Source organism: Lichenostomus cassidix, chromosome 10, assembly GCF_008360975.1.
Source record: "Lichenostomus cassidix isolate B80296 chromosome 10, HeHo_3.0, whole genome shotgun sequence".
Lineage (NCBI taxonomy): Eukaryota > Metazoa > Chordata > Aves > Passeriformes > Meliphagidae > Lichenostomus > Lichenostomus cassidix.
In genome coordinates, this window is record NC_139491.1 from 8,415,703 (window position 1) to 8,435,267 (window position 19,565).

At 44.4% G+C, this 19,565-nt stretch overlaps 1 protein-coding gene across 1 annotated transcript; it reads left to right on the plus strand.

Moving 5' to 3' along the window:
- Window positions 1-8,677: 8,677 nt before the first annotated feature.
- TLNRD1 (talin rod domain containing 1) lies at window positions 8,678-11,807 on the plus strand. Its single transcript, XM_085070481.1, has one exon. It carries the CDS (start codon window positions 9,970-9,972, stop codon window positions 11,035-11,037), a length of 1,068 nt encoding a protein of 355 aa, XP_084926607.1. The 5' UTR covers window positions 8,678-9,969; the 3' UTR covers window positions 11,038-11,807.
- Window positions 11,808-19,565: the final 7,758 nt, after the last annotated feature.

A 19,565-nucleotide genomic window follows, 5' to 3' on the forward strand; every position in this document is an offset into this window, starting at 1 on the left:
CAGGCGGTGCAGCCCCCGGTGCGGCCCTGCAGGGCTCGGGCAGGGAGGGAACGCTGGGCTCTGTGAGGATAAAACAAGTGAATAACTGATGGCTCAGCGCCCCCCATCCAAACTATGTGGTTGCTTCTTGATGCTTTTTTTTCAAAGCAGGATGAGAAGTATCCGGGTTCGCTAATCTGTGGGATGGGAACTGAGCCCATTGACTACCTTCTCAGCAATACTGAGTTTCTAAAAGAAAACTATTGATGTTATTTTTTATTAAAATACAACTGCAGAACATCTGACCACCACAAAAAATTTAAAAAAAAATAAAAAGGATATGGGTTTTTCTTTGTACAGGCTATTTTTCCATTATCTAAATCAAATTACATGGATGAATGTCTGCACAGCCTTATTTCACTCTTCAGTCTTCATTTTTTTCCTCATGGGAGCATTTTAATTACAAAATAGCACCATGTTCTGCCTCTCACCTTGGATTCAAGTAAGTTTAAACTTGGGAATTCAAGGAAGCATCACTGTTACTGCTAGTGGTAGATATTAATTGCAGTCAGGCTGATTAGTGAACAGGCTGCTTTTCCATTCCAGCACTGAAGGCAGACCAGGTTCAGAGCAGAGGAACCAATTCTATTGAGAGAACTCTTCAACCCCAATTCTGTTACTGTACCATAGAATTCTGTTATCATGGAACAGTTTGGGTTGGAAGGGACTTTAAAGATCATTTAGTTTCCACCCCAGATGATCTCGTTCTGACCCTGTCAAGAACCCAGAACCCACTGCCTTTATGGGCAAGGTGTGCAAATACAAAACAAAAGCAGTCAGGAGGCGTGGGTTTGGGGAGGCTCTCCAGGGAGACACAGCACACGAAGCAGCAGCTTGCCAAGCACACACATACCATGGGAAACAGCAGAGGAGGATGTGGGATCCAAGCTTTCAGCACCCCCATAAACAACCAGCCTGCTCTGCAGCTCCATGCCTTTTATAACATTACAGACACTCTGCCAGTGCCTGAGGAACAGGAAGCAGCCCAGAGCTATTCGTGGAGCTTGTTAAATGTACATAACCGAAACAGGGTTTAGACAAGTACTTCTCACAGAGCTGTCCAATACCAGAGTCACTAATGAGCACATTTGCTCGGTGATTTCTCATTAAATATAATGAACATCAGGTATACCATATCAGATTGCCGTGATTAATGAGGTTTTACTAAAATAGGTTTCTGCTAACTTTTGTTATTACTGGATCGTGCATGCATTCACTGGAAAAAAATAAAGATCCAATCTTGAAATGGTGGAACTTACAGTTTAAAATACTTTCATTGAATTTCTACTAGGAAATATTTTCTTCAGTTCTGCTTTTTTTTTGTTAGAACAAACCAAGCCAACTTACTTTCTTTAAGATCTGATACTACTATTAGGTATGGATCTCAAAAGTAACCTGATTCCCTTTGGTAGGCCAACAAGTTGTTCAGTACACCCAGCACTGCACCAAATAACACTTTACATTTCCCTGTCATGCCAATAAAAGCTTTAATTTGAGAGGGAGTTAGTTTTCATGCTTGGCTCTGACTTTGCAACTACCTCTGTTCAGGCAAAATTCTGTGTCTGGGAAGACTTGTTCAAGTCTGCTTGTTTTGGGGTCATTTGCAGGACAAACACCTGCTCAGCCCCTGTTCTCTGCTGTTCCTCTTTCCCAGGCAAGAAACAAAAGCAATGCAGCACATACCACTGACAGGAGCAAATTAAATTGCATTTTCTTTTTATTGAAGCACATTTTGTTTTGATCAGAGCATCTATTGAATCATGCCAATATGTTTTTATAGCTTAAGCATTTTCACATTCCTTAACAGTTTTTATAGTCCTAGCAGCTAACACTATTAGGATTGCAATACAGAATGTATTTGATAATAGATGGCTACTTTCACAGCAGATTGCAAGAGTAAGGTATTAAATGCTTTACCTTGTAGCTAAAAGTCCCATCTAGTCATGCCAGGGAAGGTCTCAGGCTGTGACTGTCATTTTTGCTACTGCAACACACAAGTTTTATTAGAAGTACCTTTAATTATAAAGTTACACCTTATCAGAAAGGCAAATCTACTTTCCCCTGTTGATGTCAACTGTTTTCATTATTGAACAGGGTTGGGTCAAGCTGTAATATGAGAGGATTCAGGATGTTCTAAATTTCTGTTAATATTTGGGATTTTTTTTTTAATTTTTGGGACTATATTTGTGCAAAATTTCTCATACCATTCTTTCTTATAAGTTGGGAGAAGAATGTGAATTTTAACTCCCAAAAGCTCTCTCAAGTCTTTGCTGGTGGGAGAGTTTTGTATGCAATTTTCTGTTTTAAAGTGGATTCCTATTTGTCACATTATACTTTTCTTGGCAAATACAGCACAGTAGGGTCTTAAAGCTTGTTCCTTGACATTCCTTGGAATGAAACCTTAGAAAGAACAAAGAACTTGACTCCACTAAGGAAAAGGCAGTGCCTGCTTTCTCAGAAGGACATATAGATAATTAAGACCGAAGATCTGCCCTAAGCATGCAGAAGGGAAGATGAACATGCAAGGGTTACCTGCTATCAGCACATGCTCTGTCTGGAAGAATCAATTCATGTCAAGAATTCTACTGACACAAAAGGATGTTTAACAGAGGCCCAGATGAATTAAGTGTTGCACAAGGCAGGCCTGTAGTGGTAACTCTGAATATCGAAAATGATTGAGATCTGACTCACACAACCCAACAGGCACCAGAACTGATTTGCACCTACTGACTTAGAGCAGGACCAGGACAACATGGGTTTCAACAATACAGAAGACTTGCTGAATAAGAGACCCAGAAAACTCCAAACAAGTTTTGAGCTGTCCCAACATTCAGCATATCTTTCCCTTTTCAAAAGCACTATCATACATTTTACAGAATGTCAGGATATTATGAGTTATTTGCAGTAAAACATTCGAAATTATTGTTTTCATAGGTCAAATTATCTCAAGTGCCTTTAATGTTCCCCTGCAGAGAGAATCTAATGCCAGAGCTCTCATGCACAGACAGTGCATGTGTTAATCCAACCCTCTGAATTTACTAACAGCAAGAATAAAACTTGAAGAATCAGACCTGAACATGTTATCTTTAAAAACAACAAGAACATGTCTAAATATCAAGAAAAAGCAGTGTAGCAAGCAGGATATGCTCTCATCTAGAGCATGAGCATTTGAATGCTTCAGAATAATTTCAGTCCTCAATTTAATTTCATGCATAAAACAAGCACACTTACTTGCCATCTATTAAGATAACACAAATTTTTGTTCCAGAGCTAGTCAGACCTTGAGTTCCTGGATCCAATTCAAAAAATTAAGTCTTTAATTCAAATTTTTCCCAGACTAGGGATTAACTATTGTGATTCAGACATGAAATTCTGATTCAGGTACTAACCTTGAAATTCAGATTCTGACTTCAGTTTTGAACATAAAATAGATCTATAGCCTGAATTTGTGTTATCCTATGCATGTGCATTCTATAAATTAAAATTTATTGGCTGAATGGAGATGTTTGACAAATGACATGATTGCTTTGTATCATTACCTGTCTGCTCAGGGCTGGGGAGGGGGTATGATGCCTGCCTAGTCAACTGCAATAAAGCTATACAGTGTGATCCTTAAATTCAGAAATACCCCAGAATGTTTCTGTTAGTACTCATCTTACTGCAAGATTAGCTACAAAAATGTGCTGGTTAAAACTATGTACTGGTTACACAATTTAAAGTTACCCTATTAAGAAAAGAATTACATGAAATCAATGTCAAAGAAGATTTACACAGTTCCCACAGGAATTCCATTTATAGTCTAATTTTCACAATCTAAATGAAATTAATTTTTGTAGTCCCAATTTAATTCCAGGTTTACAGGTCAGTTTTGGCACCTACATCTAATGTAAGTAATACATTACATGAACTTCTGTTGAATTAGAGGTGCTAGGCTTAAACTGTTAATGATCAGCAGCCCTGCTCACAGAACACACAGGCACAATGAGAGCTGTGTAGGATCAGAGACTCCTGTGAAAACATCTATTAAATTTCTCTCATGATATACATTAAAAGAGGGCAGGGAGGGGAGAAACCCAAACCCTTCTGTAGGGTATTACAGCTGCAGGGCAGAACATAGCACCAAAAGTGCAGTTCAGGAAGGGTGGGCCCTTGCACATTTTGTTCAAAATACTGTGTTCTCCTTTGATCTCAAAAAACCCCAGACCTAAGAGTCTAAGGGAGGGTCTTGGATCTTGTTTATGCTGGATCACTCTCCCCAACAGCATCTGCCATTCTTCCATTAAGTGCCTCTGAGTTTCAAGGCAACTGAGCTACAAACCTGCCTCTGGCCCTTCTCACCTGCTCCAGGGAGGGAGAGTTGACATGAGGAGCTACATTGGCACCTGATGCTCTCCTGGGCACCAGCCTCACGACACACCAGGAGCAGGAGGGATATCTGTGTGTGTAGATGGCAAAAAGAAAAAGAAGCAGAAAGCCATTATTGGCTGGGTTCACATCAAATGTGGCACAGCTGTCCATTCCGTGCAAGAGTTTTGTAGCTGCATTACCCTTTTCATAAAAATGTCTCTCTTTTTCGTGACGATGTATTAAATATCCATGGTAACAGCAGGGGACAACCAATCAATTCTATACAGCAAGTGGTGAAAACAGTGCCATAAATGGTGAATAAAAGGACAACAAAGGAAAAACCTCTTTTGCTGTATTATCTTTCAGTTGAGAAATGGGAGCTGACCAGTATCCTGTAACTGGGATATTTACATTAATGGTGTCATTAATGGTGTTCTTACCTTTGATACTGTGTTTTTGACTATATTTGCCATATTAAAAAAAGAACAAACACAAACCACCACATCAGAACACCAAAGTTAGTTAAACCTGTGAAAGCCCACCCACTATTTTAAAATCTGTTTATTTATCGACCAAAGAAGAAACAAAACTTATGACTGTGTTTTTGCACTTCGATGTCTCAAGTGCCCAGTTAACTGTTCCTCCAGATCTGTGTTTTTGGCTACAATCAGACCAGTTCTCAAGTTGCATCCCCAGTGCATCAACCATGGCTACCTCTGCAGACCCAAGAGAAACCCAGACCTCACAGTTTTAGTCTCTCATGAAGTAATGGCTGTAAGTACTGACCACAAAACACTTACTCAGCACCAAAACATTTAAGACAAAATGCATCTTAAGAACAATAAACCAGTGAGCAAACTTGCCTTTCCTTCTGTGTGACTTTGCTGCAGAGAGGAAGGCCCAGCTTCTTCCAGCTTCTGCCTCTGTGTTGAAGTATTTCTTCCATCAGTCTCTGCTGACTCTCCTATGATTTTTAGTTTGCAGCTTGACAAACCAGCTGCATCGCTCAGAACTGGAGCTATCATTCCTGTAATTACCACCTCATGGGTTTAGTCACATAGAGCTGACACAGGGGAACCACTGAATTGCCTTTTATTCCTTCATCAGCTAGCTCCCTATTAGGTTAGATCGATACATCTATACAGCAAAGTAATATAAAGAAGTACAACCCACCGTATAGTAACTTCCTCTCACCAACCTGGCCACATACAGTGTTCATGAAATTATTACAACTTGGTATTCTTCAGCTATTACTCAACAGTGGCTACACTGGCAAAAATCAATTCCTCCTTCACAAAAAAAAAATTTGCTAAGCAATAAAAGGGCCAAGTCCTGTCAGATGATTCAGGAAAGAAGAGTTCAGCCTCCAGTTTCTGTTGTACTAAGCACAATGCAAAATAAAGATCAATGTGACAAAAGAAGAGCTCATACAAGTAAGCCAATCTTCTGTACACTACTAAGCCACACTAAAAAGCCTTTTAATCCCTTGTATCTGACAATGCCTGCTGGTTTGAACCCCAGAGAGTTATTTCATTCAGACTCTGTCAGAGAAATCTTTTTAAAGCCAAGCATGGCCACCTGATTTCCACATCTTCCCAGTTTTTACACCCATTCAGTGAGAAGCCCAAGTCCTGTGGATCACCTTTGCACTCAGCAGCCAGGAAATAGATGGGTATGAACACATTCTCCCTGGAAGAGGTGTGCAGAAGACCTATGAGGAAATACCCACCCCAAACATCACTGAGTACAGGTTTCCTCCTGAATCACAGAGAGGCCTGTACTGGCACTTTAAATCACATACCATGCTGACTCTCAGCTCTGCTCAGATTACCAGCCCAGGAGAATTAGAACGAGACTGTAGGTCCATGGTAAACACAGACTAAGAGTGAATCCAGCCAGGCCAGGTGTACTTGGGCAGCAACCCTGCAGTCTGTAGGAAGGATCTAACAGGGAGCTGCTCCAGGAAATGCCACTTCCATGGTTAAAATGACTAAGTAAGGTGGAATTTCCACATTATTTTTTCAAAAAGCAAAAGCCAGGTCACTCTTCACTGAACATTTAACGTGCAGAAAAGCTGAACACCCAGGGCTACTATGGGAAGAGAATGGCATTTGGCAAGACTTCCTTGGAGACTGTCCACATGCAACACCTACTACAGGACAAAAATTACCAGTATCCCCCCTGGCCAATACTGAGGCAGACAAGCACTGGATCAGTCTTGTGGATGGATTAAAAGAGCTAGAAAAATATTTGCTTTATATTGTAGGAGCTACTAAGAGCTTTGGTGGCCCTGTCAGCTTGTAGGAACTGCCACAGTTAAGGCACAGCTGGGTTTCTGTGGAGAGAGGCTGGTGGAGGAGCCACTGCAGGACCTGTCCAAAGCAAGGATCTCTCCACTTTGTCCTTGGGGAACGGCACAAATCACACAGAGCATCATGGCAGGGAGCAGCATCTAAAAATGGAAAAGATTATTAGGTCATGTACCATCTCTTCTAGCCAGGGATGAGACCTACGTTTTCTAAAATGAAATCTTTCAAACCCTAATTAAATGTAGTCAATCCTTATTAAAGATAAACTAGGTTAATATTTATGAGAGACACTCCTTGTGCTGCAAACTGTCTCACCCCATTTAAAGACATATCTGAAAGTACTTTGAAATACAGTTCAGATGGCTTCTTCTGCCCATTGATTTTTATTTTTCAGAGTACTCTGAAATCATTCCTATTTATACTTTTGAAAACAAGTTGCTGGCAGTAAGCCAAAATTGTTTAGGCCCAAATCATGACCTTCTTGAAACTGCTATAATCTGACTCAAATAAACAGAATTTCCCTCACACTGTTTTTGTGAGGAGGGATGGGTGGAGAACTACCCTATTTTGGACACACCCATAGACCAGTACTGCCCCTTTCCTCAAGCCTGGCTTTATGGCAAGGGCTTCCCCTGCCCCCCAAACACGTACATCCTGTTAACCCCCCACTTTCACGTCTCTGTTCATCCTGCTCACATCCTGCTCTACAAGTACAAAGTCAAAGGTTCTTCTAATGGCTAAGAATATGTACAAATAAACTTGTCTGAAGCTCTTTAAATGTACGGAATCCATTAGGTGAGCTCTATTTGTGCCAGGACAACGTTGGATCTGACCTGCAACTGAAAGTGAGGACTCTGGTCCAATTTCCACTTATTTCAAGGTCACTTAAACCCCTGCAGTAGTAGGAATGTAGCAGGATGTTAACTGTGAATTGGGACAAATGTATTTCGAGTTCTTGAACCTGCTAAATGCATTGTAAATCCCCAGAATAAGGAGGCTAACTTAGAAAGAGAATTCTGATTGAAAGGAGCAAAATAGTATTATTTATCTGCAGCTTAAGCTACAGCAAAATCTGTAACAAATGTAAGATGTGGTTTCAACATGGGCCTTGATTAATCAGAATTGTTTGGGGAGATACTGTCCATCAGGACAGGATCTTATGTGTGCCTCAGGCTTACTGAGCATAACATCTCGATTTGACAAGAATCGTCTAAAAAACTTCTCGGTGTGCTGCAGAATGGAAACAGATCAGGGAAAGTCTTCGTAGGGCTTTCAGTACTCAGCAGCGTCAGTAGGTTTACATTTTCCCTGCTAAAGTCTAACAAACAGTAACCGGTGTTCAAGAACAGCGACAGGAACTGGAGAGCAACGGGCCAAATTTGTCTTCATTAGTCTAAAGCGTGGGTCAAGGCCGGTACTGAGGGCAGTATTTCTGTGTGAATAAAGCTGCAGCAATGCCCCATCCCGTGCTGACAGCTCCAGACTGGGTACCTGGGGCAGCCGCAGACCCGCGGGATGGAGCGGCGAGCCCCGCGGTGACTCGGCTCCGCCACCCGCCGCCGGGGACAGCCGGTACCGGTGACACAGGAACGGCTGCTGCCACCCGGAGCGGGGCAGCCCGAGCGGAACGCCGCACTCACCTGGCGGGCTGCCCGGGGCAGGGCCGGGCGGGGAGCGACAGCCGGGCCGCCGGTGCCCGGGCTGGGGCGGGGCGGCTGCTCGCTCGCCGCTATCCGAGCGCTCCGTGCGCACCCGGGCCGCGCTCTGCCGGCGCCTGTCGCCTTCCTCCCGCCGGCCTCTCCCTGCGGCACGGCCGCGCCGCTTGTGGAAGCACGGAGCCCCTCCGGAGCCCCGAGCGGCGGTACGGGGCAGCGGCAGCGCTCGGCGGGCGGTGCCGGCGCTGCTGCCCCCTCCGCCTGGGAGGAGCGAGCGGCGGCGGGCGCGGAGCGGCGGCGGGGGGAGGGCAGGATTTAAACGAAGGGCGGTGACACCGCACAAAAGATTTCGATAGGCTCAAGTGAGGTTACAGCAAAGGCAGCGGGGCGGGGGAGCTCCCCCAGAGCCGTGCAGCGTCTGGCTGGCAGCGCCGTCGCAGCCGCCGCTTCCCAGTAGTTTGTCTGAACGCCTGAGAAAGGGAATTTAAACGAAGATTTCCTCCCCCTCTTTTTTTTTTTTTTCCTTCCAATTTTTTCTTTTTTTTTTTTTTTTTTTTTTTCCCTGGGAGTTGGCTGCTCAGCCAGGGAAGATGGCAGGAGGAGCGCAAGGCCGGGCGGGTCGCAGCATCCGCGGCTGCAGCCCGCGGCCACCACCCTTGTTTGCGGGAAGAGCCTAAGTTGGTGCGGCGGCAGAGCCGGCGAGGAGGGCCCGGGGCGCAGGGGATGGACGGCGGCGGCGGGGAGCGAGCGCGCAGCGGCCGCGTGAATGATCGCGGCAGGAAGGAGTGAGGCAGCGGCAAAGGAAGGGGAACGGATCCTCCCGCCCGGCCCAGCACCCGGATCCGGTGGAGCTTTTTTTTTTTTCCCCTCCTCTCTTTCTTCTTTTTTTTTCCTTCCCCCCGCGGTCCCCCGCGTCCCGGCTCCCCGCCTTGCCCCTCTCCCCTCCCGGGCCGGCTCCCCGCGGGTGCGCGGCGGGGCCGTGCGGGGCGGGCGGGCCACACCCTCCGCCGCGCTTCCTGCGATCGGGGCCGCGGCGGGCGCCGGGGGCGGCACATGGTGCGCAGCCGCCGCCCCTCCGGCCCCTGCGAGCTGCGCCCGGCGGGCGCTCCCCGAGCGGAGGCGCCGGGGGCGCGGTAGCAACTTGGAGGGCTGCGCCCCTGCCCCAACTCCGCGCGGCGGCGGCGCGTCCCTGAGGTATTGCGTCTGGGAAAGGGAACTTCGCCCAGCAGCCCGCAGCCGGGAAGCCGGACGAGGCGGTGGAAGGGAGGAGAGCCAGCGTGCGAAAAGGAAAGGAAAAAAAAAAACCAACCAGATTACGTATTTTTAGCTGAAGGATGCCGGACCGGGGCCCGGGGGCGCCCGGCGAGCGCCGCCCCGCCGCGGGAGCGCCGTAGGAGCGGAGGCTGGCGCCGGAGCGGGGCGGGCGCCCCGGCCGAGCTCGCTCCCCGCAGCAGCGGCAGCCCCGGCGCCCAGAGCCTTTTCTTGCCTCCCGGCGATTAATGGAATGATGTTGCGGAAAAGGCAGAGCGATCCTGCCGGGCTCAGTCGGGACTGCTCGGGCGGCGGCGGAGGCGGCGGCAGCGGGGTAGCGAGCGGCATGCGAGTGCCCCCCCGGCGCTATGGCTAGCGGTGGCTCCGGCAGGTCCAGCAGCGAGCTCTCCGGCGGCGGCATCCCCAGCAGCAGCTCCCTGCAGAGGAAGAAGCTCATCTCTATCTGCGACCACTGCAAGATCAAGATGCAACTGGTGGCCGATCTGCTTCTGCTGTCGAGCGAGACCAGGCCGGTGAACACCGAGAGTCTGTCTGTCTTCGGTGAGTCCTTTGAGAAGTGCAGGGACACGATCATTGCCAGGACCAAAGGACTCTCCATCTTGACCCATGACGTCCAGAGCCAGCTCAACATGGGACGCTTCGGGGAGGTGGGGGAAAGCCTGATGGAGATGGGGGAGCTGGTGGTCTCCCTGACCGAGTGCTCTGCCCACGCTGCCTACCTGGCTGCCGTGGAGACTCCGGGCGCTCAGCCCGCCATGCCTGGCTTGGTGGATCGCTACAAGGTGACCCGATGTAGGCACGAGGTGGAGCACGGCTGCGGGGTCTTGAAGACCACCCCTTTGGCAGATATGAGCCCTCAGCTCCTGCTGGAGGTTTCTCAGAACATGTCCAAGAACTTGAAATTCCTGACAGACGCCTGTGTGCTGGCCAGTGAGAAATCCAAGGATAAATTTGCTAAGGAGCAGTTCAAACTCAGTGTCAAATGTATGAGCACCAGCGCCTCTGCCCTCTTGGCCTGTGTCAAGGAGGTCAAGACCTCGCCCAGCGAGCTGACCAGGAACCGGTGCGTCTTGTTCAGTGGACCTTTGGTGCAGTCTGTCTATGCTCTGGTGGGCTTTGCCACTGAGCCCCAGTTTTTGGGTAAAGCTGCCACCATTAATCCAGAGGGCAAAGCTGTGCAAACTGCCATCCTAGGAGGAGCCATGAGTGTGGTATCTGCTTGTGTGCTCCTGACCCAATGCCTCAGGGATATAGCCCAACACCCCGAAAGTAGCACCAAAATGAGCGATTACAGGGAAAGGTTGAGGAACTCAGCTTGCGCCGTCTCGGATGGTTGCAACCTGCTATCTCAGGCACTAAGAGAAAGATCTTCACCCAGGACTTTACCGCCAGTGAACTCCAATTCTGTGAATTAACCCCCACATCTTCTGTTCAGATCCCAGTCATTGCTAAAGGAAAATAATATCCCACCTCCTCACCCCTTTTTTGTATACCAAAGAATTTGCTTGGATGAGCCCAATCCTTTGATTTCATGTGGTGAAGAAGCAGAACATATTCAAACTATATGTACTAATAAAGGTAGCCAGTTTTGGCTTCTTTTTATTTTACTTTAGAGTTAAGCAAGTATCTGCAGATAAATTTTCCTTTATTCAACAAGGTCTTCACACAAATGGTAAAACTGTTTCAAAGTTTTTTATATTTGGGGAGGTGGGGGTATCTTAGAAAAAGGAGAAAAAAAAGAGCTTTAATCGCGCTGGGTGCGGTTTTTAAAGTTTGTCTTGTCTTGTCTTCCGAAATTTCCCTTCTAAATTTTGCTGTTCGGTTGTGCAGGAAGAAGGTTACCTCAGTTCTTACTCATTTAAAAAAATGAAAAAAACCCAACAACACATAGATGATGGATGTAGCTACTATTTTGTTTGTTTTTGTTTTGTATGACTTTTTTTATTTTGCATCAAGTGTTAGGTTAGAAGTGCATTTGGTGTGTAGGAGTGGAAGGACTGGAGGTTGTGATTATGTTTTCCATGTGTTGATTTCCAAACTGGGGGAAAAGCTACTGTGAGTGTTTAAACAAACAAACAAAATTACACTATAACAAAAGTGATTTTTAATTTTTTTCCAATGTCAGTTTTTATCTTGCATGTACTGGAGTATTTATTTCATCTATTAAAATGTTATGTTTCTCAGATGCCTTTCTCTGAATCTCTTAATACTTGAATAATTGAACAACTAGGCCTGTTTGTATTGTATGTCATTTCCCCCAGGGAATGGGTGGTACAAATGTAACTTCTAGACAGCAGCATACAGGCTTCAATTCAGTTCTTTTATTTTCATAAGTACTGTCCCTCTCCCAGTACCACCCCTCCTCCTCAGGAGCCTCTGACAGAGCTGCTCCAGTTGCATCTGTGGACAGCTGGGCAGTGCTGCACACACTGGGATTGCTGTGCTTTGGGATTGCGTGGCATTGGGGTTGCTCTGCACTGGGACTGCTCTGCAGAGCGCTGGTGGTGGCTGCAGCAGGGCACAGCCTGCCTTTGTTTGTCTTTATCAGTGTGTGCTGGTACCTTTTGAGAAGGTTTTGTATCTTAATTCTTGCAGATGTTGGGGGCCATTTATGAGTTTCAGTATTATTTCTTGAAAAACTTTACTCTGCTGGTTAGCCCGGCATGTTCCAGTTGTCTGCTTGGGGTTGTGAAGGTTTGCTGGAGTGGGTGCTTTAATTCCTCAGAGGTCTGTGATGGAGCTCCTCAGTAGAGATTTCTGTCAAAGCAGTTTGAGTTTGATGTTGTAGATTACAGGAGAAGATGGCTAACTTTTGAGGTGCAGCAATTCGACCTCCAGTTGAATTCCTTGGGAATTGTGAGTGGAGCTTAGTGCATACTGCAGTAGTTCCCGTGGTTACAATGGTGAATTTTGTCAGTCTGGTCTTTGTGGGTCTGTGAGATCTGTTGCCTTCTGTATGTTCTGTTAAAGGTAAATAGAAGAGCAAGTCTTTTGGCAAGCAGGTTTGTTTGACTGCCATGCTCCATTGCATAACTGTGGGGTTTTTTTGTAGGTTTGCAGATCGAACAATATTGAAAGATACTGGAGGAAGCACCTTAAAAATGTTTTTACCATGGCTTAAACCAAAACAAAGAATGTCCTATTTATTCCTTGGAAGAAGGAAACGTTTGGGATTTGGATGTGGAATGGACTTGGAGTAGTGAAAAGTCTTTGTTTTATAGCATTATTGTTTCTCTTGCATATGATGCTTTCACTTAATTGGAGTGAAACGTTACCGGGTAGTGGACAAACATATCTGTTGGAGGAGATAAAAGCTATATCCATATCTTAAAGGTTAGAAAAAAATAATTCCTCGACTTAAGTACAGTGGACCTCCATGTTAGGTTTTGTTTCTATTTCAATTGAACTTTTCAGACTTTAGTGAATTGTATGAGCAAGACTTCCTTTTGCCATAGTCAGCCCAGGCTACACTCCTGCGGGGTATGATTTTCTCTGGTGCCCTGGGAGCCCAGCAGTGTGTGCTGCAGAGGATGGCTGCCCACAGCTATGCGGGCAAGTATGGAAGTCCTCTCACTGCTTTGTCATAAATAGATATATGGACACGATGTTCTGACTTTGACTGAGATGCCTCCACAGGTATTTCCTCAGAAGCTCTCACGTGTGCACACATGAATGCTTTCCCATCTGTATGGCAGGAGCAGCTGGAGGAGTCCAGAGGGACTCGTAGGAGGCCAAGGCCATCTCCAGGGAGGTCTGTGGCTCTGCGTGGTTGCAGTATCTGCTCAGCTGTCCTTTGCATCTCCTTCCCTCGTGGGTGTCTCCGTGGGAGCTGCGATAGCCTCCCGAGCGACCCTTCCTCCTTTTCCGCAGCGGCAGCGGGGGCAGGAGGAGCAGGGCTGTTCCAGGATGTGCTATCTATCTGCTGCGGCTCACACAGGAGCTGAGCAACCAGCCCCACCCTTCCCTTCCTCTGCACGGATCCTGGCCGGTGCACAGCTCCGTGTGGGACGTGCAGGGATGGGGCTGGGCAGCTGCAGGGCACAGCTATGGGGAGCATCCCTTAGCTCCAGGTCTTTTCGGTTACTGTGACCTACATCAGTGATGCTTCCTCCTTCCACATACAAACCAGACAATTCTGAAGGGCAGCTCTGCAGCACGTCTGACAAGAAAAAAGTAATGTCCCGCTGGCTCTTTTGATGTTTCTACTTAATAATTTTTGGTGCTGCTGAACTAATTAGATCCTTTTTGATTCATTTATACATTATTGAGGTTATATGGATCACCGTACAGCCTCCTTATTACCTCTGCATATGAAAGGCACTGTATTATTAGCAATGATAATGCTGATTTTTGTTGTGGTAAGATCTTGTTTGAAGTGGTTTAGTGCAATTTTTGTTTTAACAAGGTTGCTGTAGATTCTTCCTCCCGTTCCTTATTACATTTTTAAGTGAGGTACATGCATACATATATATATATAAATGCATATATTCTTTTTCTTTTAATACTGAAAGACACAAACTGCTCTAGATCTCCCTTTGCTTTTCAGCTATGTATAAACGATTCTGCTTTATAAATAAAATGGGAAATGTAGCCAGGCCACAATTTTTTAACAGGCTGATTAAAAAAAATACATATACACAAATAGTAAATTCACCAAAGTAACTTCCTATAACATTTTAAAACAATAGTAATTTTAACAGTACAAAATGTTCAATCATTTCTTTTGAGAGTACAACTTGCACAAAGGGAGGCACACACTGCTCCCTGGCCTCAGCTCAACAGTGTATCTGTCAAAATCTGTGCTACTCATGTAATTAGCACAGCGAAGTTCAAAAAAAGGGGTTTTGATGCCAACAAGCACAACTTGCACATTGTGGCATTTTTCTGAGATGAGAAGAGTGAAGTCTCACTACTAAGTGTGAATATATCTACTTTAAATGCAGTAGTGCCACATTTATAAAGACCTAATGTATATTGTGATAATTTACTTGGAATTTATTCCTATAGAATATTAACTCTGATACAAGGCATTAATTCAGTAGGTATTTTCGTGGCTGTTTGCTTACTTTGTACTCTCTGGGATAAAAAATACAAAATGATGAGTTTTCAGGGTGCACTTTCAGGGCCTGTCAAGGTCACTGATAATCACTTGGCACCATACTTAGGCCCCTGTTCCCAAATGCTTCCACACCATTTAAGACAGCAGGTACTGTCACTATTTCAACATGAGCTTACACAAGCATTAGATGTTTTCTGATCTGGAATATTGATGATTTTGACAGAAAAAAAAAAAAATTAGGGTGCTTATATCACATATGTCACAGTCTAATAGTGCATTTAATAGAATGGTTAACTTATTTCTAAAGACATTATGCAATGCAGATTTGTAGCCAAAAACAACGCTATCCCCACCACAAGAGAAGTAAGCTTGTTTTTTAAATGTAGTAATTTTTTAACAGGGAAGAAGCTGCCACCTTTGTATTGTCTGTGAATTTGATATGATCTTGTGGTTGCTGCTTCAGCATAGGGAAGGTCATTATTGATGTAATACAGCAGCTGAATTCGAGTTTGAGAGCAGGGCGATGTGTTTTCTGATTCTAAAAAAAGTAAGTTCTGTAAGGCAACCAGCAAACTAGCAGCAAAATGCTGTTGGAAAGCAAATACACTATTTAAGGGAACTTGCAAATGTAAAGCCATGTTATTTTTCAAAACTAAGAAAGAAAAAAAAAGACCCTGGGTCAGATAATTCCCTTCACTTTTTACCACAGGAAATGATCAAAGTAGCAGAAAATCTGCTCTTTTTGGCCAAACTTCTGTCAGAGACAGAAGGGGTCGAGCCAACACATGGTGTATGCAGCCTTGCAGCAAGAGGGGATGTGGCTGATGGGAAAGGAGGTGGGACCAGAGAAAATCTGTAGGGTAATACCTCTTATTAAACCCACAGGAATTTTCCTATTCTAGATAAAACAGTGGCTGATCCAATAAAGCAGATCTCAGACAGCACAACCTTTCTTTCAGGGCCCTTGGAAGGCTGTGAATGAGGACGTGGGGCTGGGAGCGTTTGGGATGCTCAGCAGCTGTGTTGCTGTAGGGAACCAGAGGTCTCTGGGGTGGCCCTAAGATATGTAAGAAGTACAGGCACAACTTGTACCTGCCAGAACTGTTTGGTGGGAAACGAAAGGGTTGGGTTTTATCTTTCTTTGCTTTCTTCCCTATCGGGCTCTCTCCAGACTTCACAAGCAGAAGCAGATGGTAGGGGCCAGTACATTTTACTTCTTTGTTCTTGCTGCCTGTGAAAGGTGCCAGATGGGCAATGATAAAGATAGAAATTCTCTTCCTGTAGCCCAGGGATAGCGGGAAATGCAGAGCTTCAAGGCTGCCCTATACTCACAGGATCACCATAACATGTTTTTTTGGGCCCACTGTTTCACTCTTTGATTTTTTGCCAAGAAACTGATAGAAAATCCCAATGGCAACTTGACAGGGGCATTGAGGACCAGTTAAATATTTCCCCTGTGACACCAAACCACCACCAGGTTTGGATCACTCTCAAATGACCCAAAAAGTAGAATGGCTAGGTATGAAGTGCAAGGCCAGATACTTCATATGAATAACTCAGAAAATTAAATACTGTGTACTCAGAGGTGTTTATTTTCTTGGGAATTAGAATTATCATATTTTTTATATGTAAGACTAGTTCAAAAGTATATTTAATTTACATAATTAGCAGCAGTACTCAGAATCATTTTCTTAATGAAGACAGACATCTGTGGACATGAAGGGCCTTGTCCATGACTGTAATTAAATACTAATGTTTTCCACACTATGTTCAAATGTTAAGGGTTGTTTTTTTGTGTGGTAAAGTAAGGAATTATATATTGATTTTCATTAAACTGAGTATTTTCCTAGAGCTGGTTTTATTGCACTGGAGTCCTTTGAACCTAAGGGGGTTTTTTTATTTTGTTTTTTTAAAGCCATGCAGAGTATGATGCTATATTCCAACAAAGTCAAAAGCAGCATTTCAAGATTAATGCAGAGATTCCTGGGGTCCTTTGTCAGCTTGCCAGGCTCTTGTTCCTGTTCTAACTTAATTTTTTATAATTTCCTTTTATGTTAATAAAGGCTTCTTGTGGCTGTAAAAGTTGAAGTTGTCTCACTCCATAGACAGCCTGGTTCTTATGAAGATACTATTTAGATTATTTAGAAATCCTGCTGGTTGCCAGATGGAGCTCTTCTGGGTTTTATGTGAAATACTTGGAAAGCTAAATTGCTTGATTTTCCTCTTCTCCCTCCCTCTATAAAATAAATAAATACTTGAAAAGCGATTACTAACAACTTGCTTAAATTTAGTTTTAAAATCAAATTATTTTGAGGTGGAGTGACTGCAAGTATGAGATCGCTCAGTGTAGGGTTTTGGTAGGGTTTGATTTACCTACCAAGATCTTAAACCAGCAGTTTTTCTCCAGTTTTTTTTTTTGGGGAGCAGGAACCTGAACTTTAGTTTGGGGATGGAGAGCACAGCCTTTAATCCAGCTGGGCACTGGCCCTGATGAGCTGAGGCACCTCTGTCTCACACTGAATGCACACAAGGTGTTCCCCAGGTCATGCAGAAGTTACCTGGGAAGCCCTGGGAGTCAATGTCCCACTAATCTCAATTCTGTTGTTGTCAATTTACAAAAGGCCAAGAGAGCAATTTTGGCCTCCAGGGTTATGTTTTCAAGTACAGAGTAAGAAATTGCCCTTTTCTAGTCAATTTTTTTCAGTAGGTATTGATTCTGTCTGGTTCACATTACATATAGGAAGTCTCCCAATTGGCTGTTCAGGTGTACTTTGGCCCCTGTTTGCATTCTGAACATGCACACGATGGAAAAAAGTGAGAAAAGTCAGCAGCTCAATCTCTATGCGCAGTGTGACAAATTATAGGCCCTGGAGCACTTCTGAATTGGCATGCAGTTAATGCTCTGGTCTTATTTAAATGCTTCAAATTTAGTCAATGTTTAAAAATTTACTTTCTGTTTAAAAATTTACTATTGAATCAATCTGTTCTGGCTATATTAGATTCATAGTTCAAAAACTTTATCCTCTTTCATCATCTTAAAGTGGTCATTGGTCTAAAACTCTTCAATCTCTGGGTCTGGTTTAAAAAAACAAAAAGAAATTGAGCCCTACATTTCAGTTTTAGCATTTTTGAAAGCTTTAAAGCTAATGAGTTGACCTATTTTTAAATTACAAAGCATGGAAAAATAGTGGGTGTATTCCTTTTCATGCTGAAGTGAGCCATTGTTTCTCTGCTCATAATTAAAAACTCACTTTTTAGAAACTCAGATTGGTCCTAGGCATTGCAAGAAAATCTGTAAGTGAAACTGCATGAAAATTTCTTAATACTACTTTAGACATGGATTCATTCAGGATCTGTAATCTTGTGGCTGTCGTTGGAGGAGTTTGTCCCAACAGGCTGTAAATGGATCTGGTAACATCTGAGTAGGCTGAAGAGCAGTTGTTGAAGTGAACTCTACAAGCTCCAGAGACACAGTGTTATCTCTGAAACTCCACAGATAGGTGCTGCTGCCTGGGCACTGCAGGGTGTGAGACTCAACAAGTTACAGTGAAATACAGCACTGAAAAAAGCTGTGAGCAAGAAAGGCTCAATGGGAGGGCACAACGCAGAGTTTAAGTGGGGAAAAAAGGGAAAATATTTGGTCAGAACTGTAGGGGTATTTCGGGGCTTAACTCCCGTTGATTTGCAGTGGGAGGTGTATGTCTGGATGTTTTGTGGGTCTGGTTATTTGCAATGCATTTTGAATGCCTGTGGTTTTAAAATTAATTATAGGATGTTGGGCAGGCTCTTACTGAAACTCTAGGAAGCTAGGAAATTTGCAGCAGAAGCACCAGCATGGGCCATAATTGTGTTGCTGCCATCCTGACCTCTCTGTATGGCTTACAAGCTCTTGTTATCCTTGCAGATGCCCTGGCTGGCTAGAGGCTCAACCTCATATGTCTTTTATGGTTGCCAGATGCCAGCATTGTGCATCTTACTTTCACATCAGAATCGCAGATTTCATCTCTGTCCCTCCACCCTCTGCTCCTGGTGCAGCACCCAGATGTGAAGAGGAGCTCCCTTTGTATTCTGTGCACGTTATCCCCATAGAGACCACATGGAGAGAGCCTGGTGACCAAGGGCCAGATGACCTGTTCTCTCTGTGGGCAAATTCCAACCACCTTCATGCCACCTTGCTTCTCTCCAAAGGGGTCTTGAAGAGCTGCCCATGATCCGTGTTCCCTGGATCTGCATTTCACAGTTTGTCAGAGCTCTAATGCTCCTCAGAAGGGAGGGTAATCTGACTTAGGTATTTATGAGGTGATTTGAGTTGGCAGGGTGGAGGGGGAGCTGGATGCTAAGAGATGTAGGTTGGTGGACAGCTTAAATGTATAACCTTTAAGGTGTCCTTTTGGGCTTTTGTATGGCATTTCTGCCCCTATTTAAATAACTCTGCTCTTTGCCAACCTTGTGTATTGAGTTGGTCTTCAGCATTGAGTTCAGCAACAGAGGAGACATCTGAATTTACATAGGTCTGTGAAATCATATTCTTGAGGAATCTCCTATAACTTTCCTATATTGGACCCTGAGGCTTCTTTCCCTATCTTGCCACAAGTTTTTTGTCTATTAAAATTACCTTAGTTTTCTCTTCAACTGAAGAAAATAACTCCAAAGGAAACCCTATTTGGTGTATTTATCCAATTCCCTACCTCTCCGCCTTTTATGAACAGTTTCAAGATAATTAGATGAAAATCACTTTCTTTGAAAAGTAATTTTACTCCTAAATATCAAAGCCGTAGTCTGAAACTCGTGAGCATTTTCTTTTGTATGTGATTAAACCAACATCTGTTCATTGGGTAGAACAGAGGAAGAGCCATGTTTTTCTGTCTCGGTATGTAAGACAAC

What these genes read in the sequence shown, in the direction of transcription:
- TLNRD1 (XM_085070481.1), top strand. Translation starts at nt 9,970, where the DNA reads ATGGCTAGCGGTGGCTCCGGCAGGTCCAGCAGCGAGCTCTCCGGCGGC.